Here is a 22,756-nt window from a genome sequence, read left to right on the forward strand (position 1 = left end):
CCTTTTCATCTCCGGAGTAGTATATCATATGATCATCTGATTCAAAATGCCCCATGCCGGTCCATCTCATCTCACCAATGCCTAGTATGTCAATATTTATGCGTTCCATTTCCTCTTTAACAATATCTAATTTTCCCACATTCATCGTTCTCACGTTCCATGTTCCAATCACTCATGTCTGCTTACAATTGTTCTTCTTCCTTTGTATTTCCATACCCAAAGGCAATAGGTGGGTTTAAAGTAAGTCATTAAGTGCATGTTTTCCAGAGTGTGCTCTTCCTCCCAACAGGGAAATTCCCTCACCACATTTTTCAAGAGAGAAGGCCTCTGAAGGGACCTCCACGTTAGGGTTAGGTTATCTTTGCCAACATATAATACAGTCATAGAACCTTACAAGCTTAGAAAGTAAAAGGCCTAATGTGAAGACTATCCTATTCTATTCTCTCACACTTTCATATGGAAATGTTGAGAAGCCAGAAGGCAATAAGCAGTTACTGTCAACATTTTTCTCACTAGTCAGACATATCATCAGTCCTCAGAAATTCTGTTCTTTTGGAAACAAGTGTGTGTTTTTGCCAACACAATCTTTAGAAGGCTCTAGGACCTTTACAGGCCTTACATCCAGAGAGACAGGACAACATTATGGTTTAAGAGGAAAGGGATTTCTCCCCCCCCCTCCCCCTCAGTCTGGACCTAATAAGATCGATCAAGTGTTCTGCCACTTAGAAGTTATGTGATATTAGGGAGCTCTGGTTGCCTAGTGGCAAGAAGCTGCACTGAAATCACAGAGGTACTTGGTTCGAATCCACCAGATGCTCTGCTGGAGAAGGAGGGGCAATCTCCTCCTGTACCAGTCAGATCCAATTTGACATTACACACACTAATTAAAAAAAAAATTTTTAAACAATTTTAAAAAATAGAAGTCATATGATATTAGGCAAACCACTCAATAACTTGATGCCTCAATCCTCAACTTTAAAATGAGCATAGTAACAGCGTCCTGCCTTACAAGGTTGCTTTGATGATTAATGGGAATAAAACATAAAGTATCTGACACTTATAAAATCTATGGCTCCTCTCCCAGTTTACACCTCACACTAGTTTCTTCCTTACCTGTTTATCCTAATAGAAACTAACTGAAGACCAAAAGCAAACTCAATAGCTGCCTGATAAATCAGCCCAAATAGCCTCTGGAGTTTTCTAAAAACCAAACAATAGTTTAAATGTAAAATAAAAATGTCTGCCGTGAGTGTAACACTCTTTCAGGAATTGTCTATACGTTGCTGCTCCTGACAGAATACCTGAAGTATATGGGATAATGTTTCATTATCTTTGCCTCAAAGGACCACCCTGGTTACACTTCCTCCAAGGCAAACCCATTTTGTTGGCAGTCTAAAAAGAAATTAGGGGGTTTACTTGAAAGTATTATTCCTAAAGGAGAAAAAGTTAGTTTGCAAATTCACATTATGATAATGTAGATGTGTCATGTGCACCCAACAGCAATACTTTCTAACCTCAGTTTCTCTAGATAAATTGTTGTGATCACTAAAAGATAATTAAGAATTGGTGAAATGCTGAACAACGTGGATTTAGAATAAATTATGCTAGGTGACATACTGGAAGCAGGAGTGGCACCTACTTCCTAAACAGCATGCCTCTGGGAACTCTATGAACTTTGAGAAACAATAATAGTTACAGAAAGGCTTCAGGTCTTTTGTTCATAGGGTAACTGTGAGTCATGCTCAACTCGGCGGCAATCAACAACAACATGGGATATTCAGTACTCTTCTCTAACACCACAATTCAATTCTCTTACGGAGCAGTGGCCTTTATGTTACTAGAGAAGGGAAAACACAAAGTTATCTGGGGAGCACTGGTAGCCTAGTGATAAGAGGCTGAACTGCAAAGGCACAGGATTCAAATCCTCCATGGACTCTGTGGGAGAAAGACGATCACTCTCTTCCTGTCCAATTAACTACGTCTGAACGCCTGCCAGAGGGTCAACAATGGCTTGGTTCCAATGGTTCTTCACATCAGTTTGACATTATAAAGTGGTGGTTCAATTAGCAACAAAGAAATTTACTTGTCAGTGTCAGGCCCTGCCCAATTCTGAAAGAGTGGGATCATATAAAAAATATTGATACCCATGTATTTCACTCAGTAGCTCTGGTGGCTTAGTGGTAAGGAGTTGCACTTCCAATCCAGCGGTACACAGTTTGAATCCACCAGCAAGTCTGCAGAAGAAAAATGGGAAATCACCTCCCATGTAATTAAACTGCCTGTTGAACCCACCGTAAATTCAACTATGAGTCGATTCTAACTTGACTGTACATAACAACTGTAGCCCAAGAACATGCATTTTATGCACAGCCCAGTGATTTTTATGTATCTGGTCCTGATGCCAACACTTAAGTAAACCATCACAAAAATATTCTTAGTAATGGATGCCGTAACAACAGGAAAAACAAACCAAAAAAACCCAAAACTCCTTTAATCCAGCCTTGCCACATCTAACCATAGCTTGTGTTTCAATCATATATTGTTGCTAAGTTCCAATTTTCTTGCCTCTTTAAGCATGTTATGTCCCTTGGAGAAGTCTTTCCCATTGAATAGGCTCAGCTAGATACTTTTCTGTTCTTTTCTGCTTCTACAAGGGGAAAGAAAGTCCTTTAGAGGGTATTAACTATCATCACTAATATGCTCTGGTATTGTGCCGATAACCAAACGGCTGTGTATCTGTGGTGGTTTGAATCCACCAATTAATTGCTCAAAGAGAAAAGAAAGCACTCCCAGTTGAGTTTTACAGTCTTAGGAACTCAAGGGAGGGTCACTGTAAATTGGAATCAACTCTATGGCAGGTTTTTTACCATCCTTATTCATTCCCTGGGTGGTTCAAAAGATTCAGAATGCGCGGCTGCTTCTGGAAACGTTCAAGATGTGAGTCCGTCTCAAAATGAATGCCTGATGATGCACTTCTGTAAAAGTCAGATCCTGAACATCCTACGGAGCACAGTTACACTCTGAAATCTGTGGAGTAAGGAAGTAAGATAAACGCAAAACTGCCTCGGTTAAACCGCACGCACTCCCTTAGTCTTGTCCCTGAGTGGCAAACACAATTAAGCCTTCAACTCCCCACTGAAATACTGGCAGTTCGAACTCACCCAGAGGCATGCAGGAAGATAGCTAGGTGATTTGTTTCTGACAGCCTTGAAAATACCCTGCGGAGCACTCTCCCTGCACGCAGGAGATCGTCAAAGGTCAGGCTCCACCAGGTTACAAATAACAACTCACTGCACGTGCGCAGTTGCTCAGCGAGCAGCCATTTTCCTTAAACATCCCCTCACGAAATTCACCAGGTGTTTTCCTCAAGCGTGGTTGCTGCACTTTGACTTCACAAATGGGACCAAGCCCAGGCCAGGAGTCAGGTGTCATAGCCAATGTGGCAGCTTTAACATGTCAACAAAACGTCAGGTGCACAATATCAGCCACACCTTGAAATCAATGCAGCTACATCCTAGCTGCCTTCAGCCTTTCCCTGCTCCCAGAACTACTGCATTCTTGTATCCCAGTAGGTGTATCTCTGTTGCACTACTCACCTGACCCTTCAGCGGGTTTTTGGAGGTTGTAAATCACATGAGAAGAGAATGCTCATCTTTCCGCCTCAGAGTCTCTGGTGGATTAGAACTGCCAGAGAGGTACTTACTTTGTGTTAATAGTGCGTTTACTGTATGTTGTTGTTTACCGGGCAGTTGAAACCCTCCAGCGGGTTTTGAGAGAGGCAGTTAATGGCATGGGAGGAGATTGCCTGTCTTTCTCAGCAACCCTTTGGTTTTGCCGCCCAGTTTCCACTATACCACCAGAGCTCCCTAACCCACTCAAAACTTCACTTCCCAGGTGTTTTTTGTTTCTGGGCAGGGAAAACCTCCTGAGTGTTGCCACCTACATGCATACAAGAGTATAATAGCTATTAGGTTCCCATCCCCATCCCCAAGTGCCCTGCCTCTGCATTAGTTACTATGCCAATCCTCTTCACCAAACATGACTGTTACTGGTTGTTTGGTTTTATGACCCTGAGTAGAAACCTAATACTGGGTAATTTGTTATTTATTTGCTTGTTTTATAACTCTTGTAGCAACTAAAATTAATTCAGTGGAGAATTCACAAGGCTGCCCTCCCGTTCTATCTCATCAATTCTTATGCAGGCAATTCCCACATTTAACTTTTCCACATTCTCCCCCAGAGCCATAGGGCTGTTCAGTTAATGAGCTCACAGACTCAAATTCACTGCTATGGAGTTGATTCCAATTCATGGTGACCATCCGGTGGGTTTTCTAAGGGTGTAAATTTAACAAGAGTTAAGATTAACAGCCCGTCTTTCTCCCATGGAGCCACTGGTGGATTCAAATAGCCAGAAACCTTGGCCTTATGTTAGTGCACATCAAACTATGAAACTATGCCAAAAGCTTCAAGGAAAGGCTGCATTTGACTTGATCTTGGAAAGATGGGCAGATGTTTACAGGAAAAGGTGGCAATAAAAGGGAATTCCAGAAAGGAGCAACAAACACTCCAATTTTACGTGAGTCTTTGATAGCAAATAGGTTAAAGTCTTTGAATGCCATTTTCCCCAAACAGAAAACTACACTTTTATTCCTTTTCCCGCATGGTAAGAATAAATGAAGCAATGTCTATTGAAACTTTGGGGAACTTTCCAGGACACATATGATTTTCAAAGAAGAATATAGTTTTAAAAAAGATATCACCCTTTCCTGGAATCAAGTTTTTTTTAATAATTGATTTTAATTCAATCATTCATATATACATTACGTTTTATAGTATCAGTTACAATAGATTAATGCCTTTTTTGAATCAAGGTCTTACTGACTTGTCTCCATTTTTTTTTTCCACTCAGCTTGAAACATAAGTATTAGGACCTTACCTAAAGAAAAGGCACTGGTATCTGTCTGGGTGTGTTGAATTCTGTCCCTCTTAAAAATATCCAGGGTGAAAATTCTCAGTGAAGTTGGAGAAAGGAAAGACAGTATATACATCATGGTCCCTGGGGAGGTGTTTTAACACTCACAGCCTTCCACCTGTTGCTGGGTTTGTCAGAACAGGAAGAGGGAGGTGGAGAGTTCTAGGAGGCATCACAATTTTTTTTAAATACTCCAGGTGACTGTGAAACATTCCCTGATCTAGAAAGATTCTTGGCTTCCCTCGAGTAACTCAATCCAAGATCTTACACTTTTTCCTGCCAAAAAGTTCCTTATATTTACTTCACACCTATTTCTTCTTTGTTTAGCTCCCACTGAAGATAAAGGATAACTCCCAAGTATCTTCCATATGTGTACACAGGGGGAATGAATGTGAATAATTGCCATGTTCTCAAGGACTACAGTCCAACTAGTTGGAAACCTCAGCATCCCTAGGGTTGAAATGATCTCCTGGCCAGATGTTTCCTTCCCAGGTTGGAACAGGGCATAAAGCTCCCAGTGGAACAGACTTGTCCAGCTGGATCAGCTGCAGGTGGAGTAAATGGGTCCCAGGGGCCCCATCAGGTCACCTTGCTGATTATGACTCAAGCCAGCAGCTCTTTATTTCTTCCTGTCTGTCCCACTTCCCACCGTTCATCTCTGTGGGCAGCTGCCAGACCGGGGAGTAAGAGTTGGTCGGGGGAGGGGGCAGTTCTTAATGGATACTCCATCTCTTCAGTGGTTTGGGGTCTGGCAAAGATAAACCGGACCTGATACGAATTGGCTCCTCCTCCTGATGTATTTCGGTTAATGCACTAGCTGCCGAGAAGCAGCCAGGCCTGGAGCAACAAAATCAATCCCCCCTCGGCTCAACAAGCTTAAACTCAACTCCCACAGATCATTCTCTTGTATATTTTACCTATGGAGCTCAAAATGCAGTCCAGGCTTGGCTTCCTGCCACTGGCAAAGGCTGTCTCTGAGGGTCCGACCTGAGATCTTAGAAGAGCCTTAGGCAATGGTCATGTGATAAGGGGCTCCTGAAAAGTACAGTGCACACAAGCAGTCTTCACCATTCCCTCACATTTGAAAAGGAGGCAGAAATAAGTTAGTGTGTGTTACAGATGAGAAAGCTGTGGAGGTCTAGCAGTATGTCCACTATCACTCCTTTGGGCAGGGATAAGCCTTGGGTCTTGACATTTTTCATGACTACTGTCAAATGGCTATTTATTATTGATATGTTAAAGACTCTCATTTAGAGGAAAATATGGGGTCATGTTCCTATTTGTGGGTCAATGGTGACCATAGAATGACAAAATCATATGCAGTAGAACTATCCTATCACTCAAATATTTTAACTGTTACTCTCTTAATCACTTGTTATGCATCAGAGAGTTGGACAATGACCAAGGCGGATAGAAGGAGTATTGATGCCTTTGAGCTGTGGTGCTGGAGAAGAGTATTGAGAGTACCATGGACTGCTAGGAAAACAAACAGATTCATCCTGGAAAGGGTTAAACCGGGTGGCTCCTTGGAGGCAAGGATTCTGAGGCTCTGTCTAACATACTTTGGACATGTTGTAAGGAGAGTCTGGTCCTTGGAGAAGGACATCATGCTTGGTAGGGTGGAGGGAGAGCACAGGAGGGGAAGACCCTCTATGAGGTGGATTGATTCAGTGACTGGGGTAATCGGGATGGAAGTATCAAAGACAGTGCGATTGGCACAGGACAGAGCTGAGTTTAGGGCTGTTGTACATAGGGTTGCTATGAGTCTCAAGTGACTCGACGGCACATAACAACAATAACAACTCTTAAGACGGTCCAAGCTCTCCCCATCCAGGCTGTTGGTGGTCAAATATCCATCACGTTCCCACATTTCCTCGTAACAATTTCCTTTGAGTTCCCAGACTTAGGAGGTGAGACTAAGCATTCTGTAAGAATTTCAGTCAAGACAATAAATGAAAGCAAGTTGGGAGTAGGAACCACTATCAGTACTTAATACTCATATTCACTAAATTGAGGTGGCTGTTAACTGATCCTCTGATTCCGCAACCTTTAAGTGGACTTAGGTTGTCACCCTGGATGCTACTGGCCTCGTACATAGAAGCCTAAAGAAAAGGAAGGAATTGTGAACTGGCCCAGCAATATGTCCAATGTATTCAAACTGCTCATTGCATTAGTCATCATCCACACAGTCTTTTTACAATTACCGAACATCTTCTCTGCGTGTGCCAAACACATTCTTTCTACAGTTACTGAACATCTTTGTGTGTGTGTGTGTGTGCCAGATGTCAGAACTGCACATATGAACTGCAGGTACCACCCCTTTCTGTTGCTAGCCAAGTGTTAATTCCTGAGACAACGTGTCCATGGAAATGCAGACCTAGCTATAGTGTGTATGCCCATGAATACAGGTAAAAGGTTAAGTCCAAGACTCCTTTGTGATTTCCTCAGAGGTTCCAAAGGGAGATCAGTTCATTGGCTTGAATCAGCTTAAGCATTTGATTTAGTACCAAGGGCTTCAAGGAAAAGAAAGAAACTCTAACTCTACATTCCATATGACCAGGAAAGCAGTTGTTGTTGGTTTTGCATACTGTCCAGTCAGAACCTACCTGTAGCTGACCCATGAGTGGGTTTTCAGAAGCAGTTAATTGCCCATCCTTCTCCCACAGTAAAGCAGTACAGACAAGCAGTGATGTTTACAAATTAGAGCAACACTGAAGCATGTGTTTCATTGATTATGCAAAGGCGTTAGACTGTGTGGATCATAACAAACTGGCTGACTCTGAGAATAATGGGAATCCCAGAACACTTGACTGTGTTCATGCAAAACCTACCCTTCGACCAGGAGGCAGTTATCAGAACAGAGCAAGGAAATACTGCATGGTTCAAAATTGTGAAGGTTGTGCATCAAGGATGTGTTCTCTCTCCACACCTTTTCAAACTATATGCAGAACACATTATCTGGGAGGCTGGCTCTACAAGGAGAAATGTGGCATCAGGATTGGTGGAAGATCTAGCAACAAAAATTTTTGTTGTATAGATGACAGAACCCTATTTGCTGAAACTAAGGAGGACCTGATGCGTTTGCTGTGCAAGGTCAAGGACTTCAGCCTTCAATATGTATTAAAGCTCAACATCAAAAAAACAAAGATTCTCACTGCTGGGCTGATTGGCAGTATCATGGTAAATGGTGAAGGGATTGAGATTGTTGATGGCTTCGGTTTGCTTGGCTCCACAATCAACACTCTTGGCACCAGTAGCCAGGAAATTAAAAGTTGTATTGCGATGTGAAAGTTTGTTGTTAGGGACCTCTCCAAAGTACTGAAGAGCAATGATGTCAGTCTGGAGACTTAAGTGTGCCTGATATAGGCCATGGTGTTCGCAATCACTTGTTATGCATCAGAAAGCTGGTCAATGACTAAGGATGATATAAGGAGAATTGGTGCCTTTGAGTTGTGGTGCTGGAAAGGATATTGAATATACCATGTACTGCTAGGAGAACAAACAGGCTCATCCTAGAGAGGGAGGCTAAGACTTTAAAGCTCCATCTCACATATTTCCCCATGATTACAGTTTCATTGAGAAAGAATCAGAAGCAGATTCCATGTCCCTTCACTCTAAGTATCCCACACTTCGTCTCACATTTTTAGGTATGTTTTTAGGAGGAGCCAGACCTTGGAAAAAGACGTCATGCTTGGAAAGGTAGAGAGTCAACAAAGGAGGGGAAGACCCTCAATAAGATGGATTGACATAGTGACTGTAATAAGGGGCTCAAGTACATCAGAATCAATGCCTTCTCAATTTCTTATTATGCTTCAGAGAGTTGGACAAGGACTAAGGATGACAGAATACAAATTGATGCCTTTGAGTTGTGCTGAAGAAGAGTCTTGAACATACCATGGACTGCCAAGAAAACAAATAAGTCTGTCTTGGAGAGGGTGAAACCAAGTCTCTCCTTGGAGGTTAGTATTTTTAAGCTCCATCTCACATACTTTGGGCATGTGGCCAGGAGCAATTGGTCCTTGGAGAAGGACATCATGCTCAGAAGGGTGGACAAACAGTGCAGGAGAGGAAGACCTTGGATGAGATGGATTGATACATTAACTAGGGGCAGTTGAGGTTGGTAAGTTGGAATTAGTGAGACTGGCTCAGGACATGGCAGGGTTCAGATCTGCTGTACATAGGTCCGCTATGGATGGCAGGCGACTCGATGGTACATAACAACAACAACAACAACAACTACAGAAGAGATGGTGAAGATAGCACAGGTTCATATCCAGTGTTCATAAGATCGCTATGAGTCAAGTTGACTACAATTTAAAAGCAATATCAGGGGAGCTCTGGTGGCCTAGTGGCAAGAAGCTGCAACTACAATCCCAGAGGTGCACGGTTCGAATCCACCAGATGCTCTGCCGGGGACGGAGGGGCAATCTCCTCCTGTACCAGTCAGATCTGATTTGACGGTACACGCACACAAAAATAATAATAAAAAAAATAAAAGCAATATCAATAGCAACAAGTCCCTCACATGTTGCTTGAGGAAATGATAACGAATGAGATAATGATGCTAAAATTCAGAGAGCAACAACCAAAGTAAAAATATACTTGAGCACTTGGTTCAACCAGCACCTTTTCTCATTACCTGATGATACAGGTGTGCAAAAGAACTCTAATAATGACACATACATTTGTCTACATTTTGTCTTTTCTAACAAGTCAAATGATACAGCTCTCATTGCTTTACAGCAGTTGGTTGTTTTTGTGTTGGGCTGTTTCGTAGGCTCGCCAGTCACTGCCAGCACAGCAGGTTCCCATTACTAAAACTGGCAGGAGAGAAAAACAAGCTGGGTGATGGGACCACAGGAAAATCTGGGTAGGATGCCCATGGTTGCCAGACAGAAGTAAGACAAATAAGCACTATCAGTCTGATATTTATTGCTTCACTGCTACAGTTTTGGGTTTTATGGGGGGGGGGGGGAAAGGAGGAGATATATGTTCATTAAATTCTTATTTCTCATTAGCACCTCTGTGAATATGTGTGTTTATCAGATAATTGTCCTCAGAGATAACAAAGAGCAGGACTCTTGGAGAGCAAATTTATTTTAACATAATAATGCAATAATACTACAGTGTTACTAATAAATCTTACCATTGGAGGCTCCTCTAAAGAATATTCTGTATTGGGTAACTTGTAAGCAGAAGAATGATGGTAAAAGGGGGAAGGGCTGAGGATGGGTAGTGGCGACACCACAGGGTTGGACAGTTTGGTGAGTGGAGGGTACGGGGTAAGGAAACGGGGAGGATCCAGGAGAAAAGACAGTGTAGTGATGGGCAAGGTCCAATGGTGATTGAGTTCATAAAACACAATGCATGAGGATGATTGTATGAAACATAATGTGAATGAAGAATAGTGTGATATAATGTATATGAACTTTGTTGTTGGTGGTTTTTTTTTTAAAGAATGAAGGATAAGAAATAGAGATCAACTTTGCCTATTGGCCAATGATGCAATTGATATAAATCCTGATTTAGATCATACTTAACTCGACAACAACTAACAACAACTGATGCAGATTTCACTTTGGGAAAATATAATTTAAGATATTTTAAAGGGTTTAAAGTTGGGCTAAAGGGAGAGTGTGAGAGCAGATTTCCCAATAAGGTCATAGTTCCTCACTTTCTTTTCTCAAATCTCCCAACCGATGCAATTCCAGCGTCCCAAGTCTTACCTCCCACAAACTGTGCTGCTCCCATGCATCGCCCCATCATTCTGGAGATGAGTTCCTCCATGCAGCAACCCAGGACGGCCGCCAGTGCCACCAGGAGCAGCAGAGCACAGCCGGCACCTGTCACCACTGTGCACATCTGCCAGGCCAGGCTTGGGATGGCACTGAAGCTGGCATAGCGCCCACACTCTTCCACCATGATCAGACTGTGGCCCTCTCCCCGCACAGGGTAGTTGCACCTCCGGAATGTGCTGAATGACACTGGCTTCCCCAATTGGGATCCGAAGAGCCAGTACGGCAGGAAGTAACTGGTAGAACTGGCCACAGCTGTAACAAGAGACAAGAAGGCCCAGAGGGTCCCCACCAGGGTTAGGCTGCTCCTCATGGTTCAAGATTTCTCTGCAAGGATGGGAAGATGAGTCAAGTCATGGAGCCAAGTTCACAAAGTTACCCTTGTAGGCTTTGTTGACTTAATTTGCATCTGACTGGCCAATCCTTGAGCTCAATTATTTGCCACTCGATCCTTGCCTCTGGCTAAGATTATTCTCTTGCAATCCATTTGCATCCATGCAGAATTCGACTTCCGGACACCTTTTCCATCTTTCTTTCCTTGTGCCTGATGCAGGGTTCTGTGATCTCTATGCTGCAACAGAAGAACCACAAGCTAAATTAGTGATTGTTCTGCCAACTTAGACGCAACCTTTCCATTCTTGCCCCACAGCTTGGAACAAATGGCAGGAGAGATGCTGCCCTGGACACACTCAGACTTCTAGCTGGATGGCCTTGTTGGCCTAGAGGTAGATGATGCCTCAAGAGGGTCAGAGGGAAAGTTGTTTTCTCCCCCTCCCCCGTTTTTTAAAATTGATATTTTAATGAAAGTTTATAAAGAACTTGCATTTCCATTCATTCATTGTTGACATTTTCCTCCCTGCACCCCCTACCCTCCAGTTTGCTTCTTTCTTTAGAAAAAAAAGTTGGATTTTTTTCTTCCCCCAACCCCAACTAGTTTAATATGCAGCTCTTAGTCTTGACTCTTGTCATGTCAATAATACCTAATCGTATATCCCTTTTATACAGTTCTCTCTCTCATCTGTTTCAATGCCATGTACATTTTTTATCTTCTCTTAGTTTCCCCCCAACTCCCATGTCAGTCCTGTTTTATAACAGTGGCATTATGAAGCATTTGTCTTTTTGACTGAGATAGTTCACTCAGTATAATGTCCTCAATGGTTACTCATTTTGTATAATAGTTAATGAGTTCTATATTTTTCAGTGCTGCATAATATTCCATTGTGTGAATATACCACAGCTTCTCTATCCATTCGTTTGTTGATGGGCACTTGGGCTACTTCCAACTCTTCGCTATTGTGAACAAAGCCTCAATAAAAATAGGTGTGCATACATCTGCTTGGGTGACAGTTCTGGTTTCTTTAGGGTATATTTCAGTAGCTGGGTCAAATATTATTTCTATTTGCAACATTTTGAGAAAGCACCATACTGCTTTCCATAGTGGTTGCACCATTTTACACTCCCACCAACAGTGAATAAGGGTTCTAGTTTCTCCACAACCTCACCAGCATTTGTTGTTTGTTGCTCTGTAGAATTTTGCTACATTTACTGGGGTGAGATGATATCTCATAGTTGTTTTGATGGGAAAGTTGTTTTCAGAGTGAAGGAGGAGGGACTATGATTCACAGAGTGTGTGCCCTTACAGCAAAGGAGCAAGAAAGAAGGACACTTCAGGATGGAGTTGCATTTGACTTGGGTAAGGTGTTTGACAGAGTGTTAATACAAGCTTTTACCAAAGATGCATCAGCCTTGTTGAAATGGGTAGAAAAGGATTTCACAGTCTCACACCCTATATCTAGAAATAAATGAGCACTGTTTTGTTTTCTGGAAATTAAAACGACTTTCCAGCCATTGAAGGTTGTTTAACTCCAGACTGGCTATAAGTAAAGCTGCCTTGTCCTTCTCTGGACATAGGCAAGGAAGCTTCTCATCTCTCTGAGATGAGATCAGGCACCTCTGGTCTGGAAGGGGGAGCACATAGCTATAAAGACCTGGCAAAGTCAATTCACACAAGTAATGTCAGATGTAAGATGCTGAGAAGTCTTTCCACATCTCATCTACACAACCTAGCTCTCAAATGGCTTTCACAGACTTCTCTGACAAAACGCAGCTACTTCCCTCCCAACCTCATTAATCTGCGATTGCTTTCTGGCCTGATTGAGGCAGTCGGAGACCACACCGCAACTTGATGACAGCACACGTGAATGTCTGTAGCAGGCATATGGGGAAGGGAATTTCAGAAACTTTCCATGACTCATCCCCATTATATGAAATCGAATGTGGTGGGGTTGGAGAGCAGGGGAAGACAAAAGGTGGCTCAGCAGAGGAGTCAGCTACTTGGAGTCCCATGACATGTTTGCTTTGCAACATTGTTTCAAGGTCCATGACCAGAAGAAAGCCCATTCACAGTTTTCTCAAATAGTGCCTCCATAGAGTTATTGTTTTGTGTTAATGAGTAAGAATTGACTCATAACTGACTCGGCCATCAGATTTTCAGAGACTACGATCGCATCGTAAGAGATTGCCATCTTTCTCCTGCAGAACTGCTGTTGAATTCAACATACTTTCCCTTTGAAATGGCAGTGCAAGTCCTTTCCACTAAGCCACCAGAGCGCCCATGAATGAAGCTGTTGTTGTTGTTTTTATGTGCCGTCGAGTCATCTGAGACTCATAGCAACTCTATGTACAACAGCCCTAAACCCTGCTCTGTCTTGTGCCAATCTGTCTCAAACACACCTACCCCCATTACCCCAGTCACTGAATCAATGCACCTCATAGAGGGTCTTCCTCTCCTTCGCTGTCCCTCCACCCTCCCAAGCATGACATCCCTCTCCAAGGGCTGGTCCTGTCCTTGCAACGTGTCCAGAGTATGTCAGATGAAGCTTCAGAATCCTTGCCTCCAAGGAGCAGGCTGGTTTAACCCTCTCTAGGACGAACCTGTTTGTTTTCTTGGCAGTCCATGATATATTCAATACTCTTCTCCAGCACCACAGCTCAAGGCATCATTTCTCCTTCTATGATCCCTAGTCATTGTCCAGCTCTCTGATGCACAGCAAGTAATTGCAAAGACCATGGACTGTATCAGACACACCTTAGTCTCCAGAGTGACTCATTGGAACTTCAATTAGTGTTCACATAATGAACCACATTTCATGGACTCATTGTATTTACAGGTTGGCAGGGACCTTAATAAGGAGCCCAGGTGGTGCAGTGATTAAGTGCTCAATAACTAACTGCAAGGCTGGCGATTCAAACTATGAGCCATTTGGTAGGGAAAAGAGAAGGCAGTTGGCTTCCTTAAAGATTTACCACCTTTGACAACTCTACGGGGCAATTATACACTGTCCTATGGGGTTGCTACAGTGTCTTTATGTGTCAGAATGCATGACAATGGGTTTGCCTTAAAGAATCACCCAATTCAACCTTCTTGTTTTACATATAGAAGAGAGTGGCTCTGCAAAGCGGATGCGGTTTTCCTCAAGTCACAAAGTTAACAGGCAGCAGTCCCAGAATCAGAAACCTGATCTCCAGACTCCTAGGCCAGGACTTTCTAACCACACAATGCTAACCTCTCTATCCCACTCCCCCATCACCTTACAGATGAAAATGTGAAGAGGAAGTGGTTTACCCAAGGGTGGAGAACTAGTAAGGTACACTAGCCAGACCATAGCAGTTATTTGAGTCCTAGTATAAAGCACTTCCCCCCACCCCTTCTTTCTTTTTCCCATCCACCACCATTCCCCTCTTGATACATATGTAGTTTATGCTTTGTGTTTTGTGCAGGAAGGAAACAGAGCTCATAAATTGCTGGTGCTTAGTTTGGAATGTCAGGGCTTGGGAAGAAAGTGCCCTGAGATGGACCCCTGGGAATGAGGCTTTGTGCCTGAAGACTGAAGGGAATGAGAGAAAGATGTGAGGTGAGACTGAAGGCCAACCGGAAGAGGAGTGGAACTAGCTTTGAGTAATTACTGTTAGAAAGCAGGTATGCTTGGCTGCAATGAGGTAATGCCTCTGGCTGTTACAGAAACGTGTGTAAGACTGTGAAAAGTGCAAGCAGCCCTCTGGTGTGGATTCACTTCCTGATGAAGAAGCCTAGTCGTTGATGGGAGGAAGCAAACTCATCAACGGCTACAGGTTGCTTCACAGGAACTCATCCATAGGCATTCTTTCAGGTGCTCTGCCCACCCGTCTTCTGAGATGCCCAGGAACAGAAGTCCCTGTACAAATAAGGGAATGTGGGCTCAGAAAGCGAGGGGACTTTCCCAAGTTTAAAAGGTTATTTAGTGGCAGAGTCGCCATTTTCCCTTTCTCTTTCATCTACAGCCTTTCCTCAGGCACACCATAACCCCAAAAGGATCACTGTTAAAGTCTTCACTGTTTCCCGTGCTGCATTTTTAAAAACTCTAAGAAGTGTAACAGAATTAAAGACAGGGAAGACAAGCGGAAGGTTGCTTTGTTCAAACATAACATGTAAACTAACAGAACAACAGCATTAGCTCTTTTGAGCTCAGCAATGGGCGTCAGAAGTTAGGCCCCAGCTCCCGTTTGCATCATCATCTTGAGACCGAAAGTTCCAGTATAACAACCAATAGAAGTGGCAGAGAAATTATGACAGAGGAAATACCAGAGTGGTGCAAAGACTCTATCAGAAATAAGGGAAGAGTTTCTGACGTAAGTTTGTTCTCATCTTTGACAAGTTAGAATATCTTAAAAATACTACCTACCACTGTCACCAAAATTGTATTTTTAAAATGGCAATATTTTGAGGCTAAAACGTTGGAAGTCAGAGTATCAGGATGAAAGCTACATGAAATGTTTTTCACTTGAGAAAAACTCTTTGCTTTTTATAATGAAATGAAATACTTTAAGGGAAAACTCATTGTTCTTATTTCATTTAGTTCTAGGGTGACCAACTTTGCCTGTTAGCCTGGAACTGAGGGATTCCTTGAGATTCCAGATTTTTCAGTGGTACAACTGTCAGCCATGGTTATCAATAATTTTTTAAATTAATGAATTAATTTATTTATTTTTAATTTCAGAGGTTTTGGAATTCCATTCATTAATTGTTGCACCCTTCTCCCCGCCCCCCCTGTTTGCTCCTCGTAAAGCAAAAGAAAAACTCCCTCATTGGTACACATTTTTAAATGTCCTCTCCCAGAATAAAACAATGTAGTTAAAAGCGTCCATGAAAGAAAACACTGGAGAGATAAAACCTATACAGTTTGAATGTAAACCATTCTGTGTCATAGACTTCTGGGCACATATGGAGCCTTAGCCTGGGTTTTCCTGTGGCTGGATGGTGTGGAAGGGCACTGGTATCACAGCGGGTATATACTCAGCTGCTAAACAAAACAATTGTCAGTTTAAACTCACCAGAATCTCCATGGGAGAAAGATGTGGCAGTTTGCTTCCGTGTAGATTACAGTCTTGGAAAGTCTACGCACTAATACTAATGTCTATGTTGTTGTTATGTGCCATGTAGTAAAAAACAACTCATCACTGACCCTCCAGTAGGTTTTCAGAGGCAGTCAATCTTATGGTAGGAAATTGCTCGTTAGTCTCCCATGGAGCAGGTGGTGGATTCGAACCACATGCCTTTGGTTTGGCAGCACAACTCCTTTTCATTAAGCCAGCAGAACTCCCTGTCTACAGGGCCACCATAAACCAGGCTCTATGGCAACTTGATCTTACATTGGACCCACAATTAACTCTTGTTACCAGCAGTGAGCAGATAAGGAGGCACATTGCAGTGGGGAAATCTGCAGTTAGGACCCTCTCCTAATTATTGAGGAGTAATGATGTCAGTTTGAGGACTAAGGTGTGTCTGATCCAGGCCATGGTCTTTACTTGCTATGCATCTGAGAGCTGGACAAAGAATAGGGATAATAGAAGATAATTGATGCATTTGAGCTGTGGTATTGGAGAAGAGCACTGAACATCCCATGGATGGCCAAGAGAACAAGCAGGTATGTCTTGGAGAGGGTGCAGCCGGAGTGCTCTTTGGAGGCAAGGATGATGAGGCTTTGCCTCACATACTTTGAGCATGTTGCTAGGAGGGGCTTTTCCTTGGAGAAGGAGAGGAAGACCCTAAACCAGGTGAATTGATACGGTGAGTGCGGCAATGGGTTCTTGTGCGTCAGGAAGTGTGAGGATGGCACAGGACAGGACGAGGTTCATAGGGCTTGTTCATAGCGTTGCTATTAGTTGTACTTGACAACTAACAGCAACAATTAAACATGGCAATAAGTTTCTTATTTTTTATACGTGGCAATAAGGCAGGTGAAGTCTATGAACGCACATGTGCTAGATAGAGACATGAGTTCCACTGAATGATTTTAGTTCCATTGCCTGCAATAGAGTAACCTCCCTTCACAACAGCCCTTTAAAGCAATCCAAGTTCATTCCCAAGAACTGGCCAAGTGTCTTTGGATTGAACACATAACTAAACATTAAAAATAGTGCTGTGCTTCATTCTATCTTAACTCATGTTGAATATTTCATGAATGCAAAAATCTTGGTTTCCTTTTTCTACAGTGTTTAGTCATACAGCCACATAAGATTTCAGAAACCAAGAACACACCCTGAAAGTCCTACTGAGTGAGGCTATCACTAGGCATTGATAGGACTACAGTTAACCCTCTGCTTTGAGATGTTACCTTGTCCTTCACCCTTTAGTTTTGCCGTTGGATAAATGGATCACATGCCTGCTTTAGAGAACAGTTGGAAATGTAGGGAGTGTGGCCAGAGAGTTGTAATAACCTGGATAGAAGCATGTACTCTATTCTGAGTTTACTGTCCTTACTAAAGACCGGTACTCATAATCTTGAGAAACACGGTCGTCATTCTGACATGGCCTGATGGGTAAAGGTCACCTCATTATACAAAGCAGGAAACCTTACTAAGCCATATATGTCAAATGGTTATCTATCCACATTTAAAGAACTCAGAGGAGGTCTACACTCCCCTCCTCCCTCCAGGAGCTTTACAACTTTTACGTTCAATAAGTCCTTTTTATATCACTTTCATAATTTTCCTGCTGCAACCTAAGGCCATCTTTTTTTTTTTTTCCCCCGGCTGGGTCCTCAGTATGAATGGAGAACAACCGGGTACTAATTTTTAAACTGAGAGCCCTACATCAATTCACGTTGCTAGTAGGTTGCTTTTAGCCTTCTCCTCTAAAAATAAGCACCTTTTCTCTCCCTGTGCTATTTGGTTGCTAAGTCTTCATGCGTTTGATTTTACCTTTTCGTTCTCATGTGTACCGACTTATATGTGGGCACTTACTGCCCTCAGGAAAAAAAACAGACTCCTTCCTAAGCCTTACCTCCTACTCAGTCCCAATAAGAAATGACTCAAATCATTGCTCCCTCTGAGTTAATCTTACAAATTGGAAGAAAACCACAACTTAGCAATGATTACAGGGTGCTGTAGGCAATGAAGCAAGCAAGTCTCTGACTTGCGGCTGCTGAGGCAAACTTAGCAGTAGGACTGCTAGTTTAGGACTGGTCCCTGAACAGAGTGGCACATCAGAGGGGTGAAGGAACAGCTTTCTTGGCACTGGCACGGGAAAGGAATGGAGACAGGTCTTTGTTTTCACATCTTCAGACATTGTGCATTACCTGCCTGACAACGATGTTATAAATACATCTTGCTCAGTGTTGAGACTTCCCTAGGAAAAGAGCAAGATGGACTTAATGCCTTGATGGCAACAGTGGTTAAGTGTTCACTGCTAACTATAAGGTTGGTGGTTCAAACATATGCAGAGGTTACACAAAAGAAAGACCTGGTGATCTGCTTCCATAAAGATTACAGTGAAGAAAACCCTATTAGGAAGTTCTACTCTGTCATATGGGGTTACTATGAATCAGAATAAACTCCATGGCACAATGACACCATCAACATATAGTTTTGGTCCAGAGAAATATCCTTCACTAGTGTGACTCCTTTTACCAAATTGAATATATAAGTGAACTGATCATTCTAAATTTTTCTGCTCTAGTTGCTGCTGTTGTTTGCCATTGAGTTGAAACTGACCCATAGCTGACCCACAGCTTCTAACCACTAGGCAGCCAGTGATCCCTTTCTGCTCTAAATGTAGCCTCAAACCCCTGACACCCCACACACACCTATTTACTACTTGTAGGGAGCTCTAGTGGCCTAGTGGTAAGGAGCTTAGCTGCAGTCCTGAAGGAATGTGGTTCAAATCCACCAGCTGGTGCACGGGAGAAAGATGGGCAATTTCCTCCCATGCGATTAAACTGCCTCTGAAAACCCACTGGAGGGTCAGCTATGGGTTGATTCAGACTCAATGTTACTCAAAAACAACAGTTACTACTTGCTAACATTTCACTCATTTTGTACCACCTCTGTCAATAGACTTAGTTATGCTAAAATAAAGATAATGCATAATAAGAACATTCACATTATGTCCTGGGTTGTTCCCTTTTTCCAGAGTTTATAGCAAGAATGGTGGGAACTGAAATTATTTCCCCAAATTTCACATACACTTATTTATTTCCTGCCAGAAAAAAAATGCTTCAAGTGGAAGTTTCCATTTGTCTCTTTCTTTGAAAGGTACCTGCTGAGTGAAAAATCTTTCTTACTCTGTATATCTCCACACCTAGAATTACACCTCAAATCACACCTCCAACTGGAATTGGAGCCTTCAGTCCCTGAAACCTTCTCATGGTGTGGTCAGTCATAGGACTTTCATATGGCAATTGTATGTAGGTGATTTGTCCACTTACATACCTACCTCAGTTTTTTTACCTGAGTCTTTTCAAAATCTTTAGTGTCTCTTTCTACACATTCTCTCTCTTCTTTTCTCCTTAGAGGTAGAAGGACTAGCCAAAACTTGTCAAATTTAGGTATGTTTACTTGCTTATTGACATCTCTCCACTCTGAGGTGGACAAATAAGGAAGGAAGAGCAAAGAAGAATTGATGCTTTTGAATTTTAGTATTAGATAAGAATATTGAATATACCATGGACTGTCCAAAGAATAAACAAATCTGTCTTGAAAGAAATACAGCAAGAGTGCTCCTTAGAAGCCATTATGGTGAAACTTTTTCTCAAATACTTTGGGCAGGTTATCAAGAGGGAGTCAGTCCCTGAAGGATGTTATGATAGGCCAAGTAGAGGGTTAACAAAAAGAGGGAAACCTTCAAGGATATGGATTAAAACAGTGACAGTAACAATGGGTTTAAGCACAGCAGAGATTGTGGGGATGGTTCTATTTGGTTGATGTATATTGGAGGCAACTTGACAACACTGAACAGCAGCAACAGTCTTGAGGTAGAGATAGTCACAGCAAGAAAGTCATTTGTTGTTGTTGTTGGGTACCATTGAGTTGGAACCAATCTGTAGCTGACCCTCCAGTGGGTTTTCAGAGGCAGTTAATCACATGAGAAGAGATTGCCCATCCTTCTCCCATGGAACTGCTGGTGGATCAAACCACATTCATTCAGGATTGCAGAGCAGGTTCTTACCACTAGACCACCAAAGCTCCCCAAGAAAGGCATTAAAAGACAGGAATCCAGAGAATAAGAAGAGACTCATAGTGACCTCGTTTAACAGAGTATAACTGTGTAGAACTACCCTATAGGGTTTTCTTGGTTTTAATCTTTATGGAAACAGAACATCAGGTTTTTATTTTACAGAACTGCTGAGTGGGTTCAAACCACCAACCTCTTGGTTAGCAGCAAAACAAATAACCAGTGTGCCATGCGATCTACAACCTAGAAGTCCATCTATATGTAATACAGTTGGTTATGACAGATAACGCATAACAAGAACATTCACATTAGGCCCTGAATGATTTCCTTTCTCCAGAGTTTGTAGTCAGAAAGATAGGAACTGAAATGACTTCTCCAAATTTTATATGCACTTCTGTTCCACCTGCAAGGGGGGCGGGAATGGTTCTGGTGGAAATTCTCACTTATCTCCTGCTTCGAAGGTAGATTCCAAGTAGATATCTTCATGTTGGTTCCTGCTCTGATTGTACAAGTAGCAGCCACAGTCAGTGATTACCTGGTTGGTTGGAGTCCTTTTACACAGTCTCAGCCAGTTAGAAACTACCCATAGCAGCCTGCCTAACAGGACACTGTTGGGTCCTATCAGTGAAGGACTAACTGTGACAGCATCATTGACAGCATCATCTTACACCCTAAGGATCATGGCCTAGTTCTGCTATAGTTGCCTGATAGTCCCTCTACCCCTGAGCTCTGGTAGGAATAAAATGCAACCACAGCTGACCGCCTGCATTTGGAGAATTCAGTCAGTGGAATTCAGAGATGGTAGACTGAATAGTTGCTAGTCACTTTAGAAGAATTGAGAGGTAGCGTGGTATATGAACAGTGTGTCTCAAAGTGAGAGCCCTTAACCTCTTGCTTCAGAATCTCCGTCAGTGCTTGTTTAAAAGCCAGAATGTGACACTACTCCCAAGTTCATGGAATTAGAATAATTAGGGATTTACCCATTAGATTTTTCCACTACTGATTCTGATGAGGACTTGTGTTTGAGAAATACGGTTTTAGTAGGAAAGAGTCCAGAGTGTCGAGGTGGATCTGAGGTGAGATACCAATATCTGACCCTTACATGCTATGTGAGTTCAAGAAGATCACTTAAAACCTCCAAGTTTCTGTTCCGTGTATTAAATAGAGTTATAAATTTTAAAAGAGAGTTGAGAATAAGTGAAATAACATCAGTGATATACCTAGCACCAGGCTAATTATCAATTCACCTCCTTCTACTAGAGAAGACCTCATTTTTTCCAGAAGTAATAGAGATACTGTCACTAAGGAGTAGAACTTCGCTCCTCTATTCTTCCCCAGTCAACACCTATATTCGTAACTTTATCTTACCCCTAGGTTTCGTTTAAGTTTCCCTCCCAAAATGGAGCCATTTCATCCAGCACTCTATTCAAGAAAGGACATTATAATTTTACTACTTCAGGAACTATAGGAAATTGTAGTTGGGCACACAGTAGGAACTAAAAAGTACTTATTGAATGAATACGATCTTTTTTTTATTTCCAGCTCAACTGGCCCCAATAACTGCATCACAGTTCAGTCCCACCACCCCAGTTCAGTCCCATAACCCCAATTTAGGCAAATCGAAGAGATCAGTCACCCTACAACATCAACAAATCTGAATCCATTTTTACTTCTCTTAGACAGGGCAGACCAAAGTCCCTCCCCCCATTCTCAGAGACAGACCATTTCTTTGCCTCAAGTTACTAGCTCCACTGGGGAAACCAATTGGCACTTAACCCTTAGTTTCTACAGTCATGGCGCTATGAAATGTGAAGCCAGCCCTAATACCTCTCAGCCTCTGTGCAAAAAATAGACTATGAGGGAGGAAAAATGCACCAGACTGCCCTTGGGAAGAAAGCAGCTTCTCCTAGCTTTGAGATGAAAGGGCAGGAAGCCTGAGAAAGGAAAGGGGGAAGGGGAAGAGCAAAGCAGTTTCTCCTCCAGCTGTTTCAGTTGCATTTGGCCCAAGTTGCGACTTTACCTTCTGACCACTGAAGGCTGAATGACTTGTTCCTCTCTTCGGGGCTCAGATCTGAGAAACAACTTCCCACAGCTTGTCAGATGGGGATGGGAATCCCAGCTGCTCTTTGCAGTGATGCCTGAAAACCTTGTTTTACCTTTGGGAGAGAGAGGCGGAGTCCGACCTAAAGGGAATTAACTCCACACATGCTGGAGGCTTCAAACTCAGCCTCAGACATGCAGGCATTTGGAATAGAAACGGGCACAGAGTCCTGCATCTCCGGACTCACAGCTGTTTCTCTCTCTCTCTCTCTCTCTCTCTCTCTCTCTCTGTGTGTGTGCAGGCATGCCTGCACTTGAACTAGAGATCTCTCAACATCACATTCTCTATTACATACATATTAGGTAGCAAGCCTGTGGAGCTGGATGGAAATGACATAGAAAACACACTTATGTATGGAATCACCTCTTTCCTATCAACTTATTTCCCCATCTGATGAG

At 42.6% G+C, this 22,756-nt stretch overlaps 1 protein-coding gene across 1 annotated transcript in view; it reads right to left on the reverse strand.

Moving 5' to 3' along the window:
• Positions 1 to 22,548, reverse strand: part of LHFPL1 (lipoma HMGIC fusion partner-like 1) — a 74,777-nt gene extending 52,229 nt beyond the window's left edge. Inside the window, exons 1-2 of the mRNA XM_006889932.1 lie at positions 22,278 to 22,548; positions 10,699 to 11,094 (exon numbers count right to left, since the gene is read on the reverse strand). Coding sequence (XP_006889994.1) covers positions 10,699 to 11,080 — 382 coding nt within the window. The 5' untranslated portion in view covers positions 11,081 to 11,094; positions 22,278 to 22,548. The remainder of the gene's footprint in view (positions 1 to 10,698; positions 11,095 to 22,277) is intronic.
• Positions 22,549 to 22,756: the final 208 nt, after the last annotated feature.

Source organism: Elephantulus edwardii, unplaced genomic scaffold (assembly GCF_000299155.1).
Source record: "Elephantulus edwardii isolate Elephantulus edwardi_28Jun2011 unplaced genomic scaffold, EleEdw1.0 scaffold00083, whole genome shotgun sequence".
NCBI lineage: Eukaryota > Metazoa > Chordata > Mammalia > Macroscelidea > Macroscelididae > Elephantulus > Elephantulus edwardii.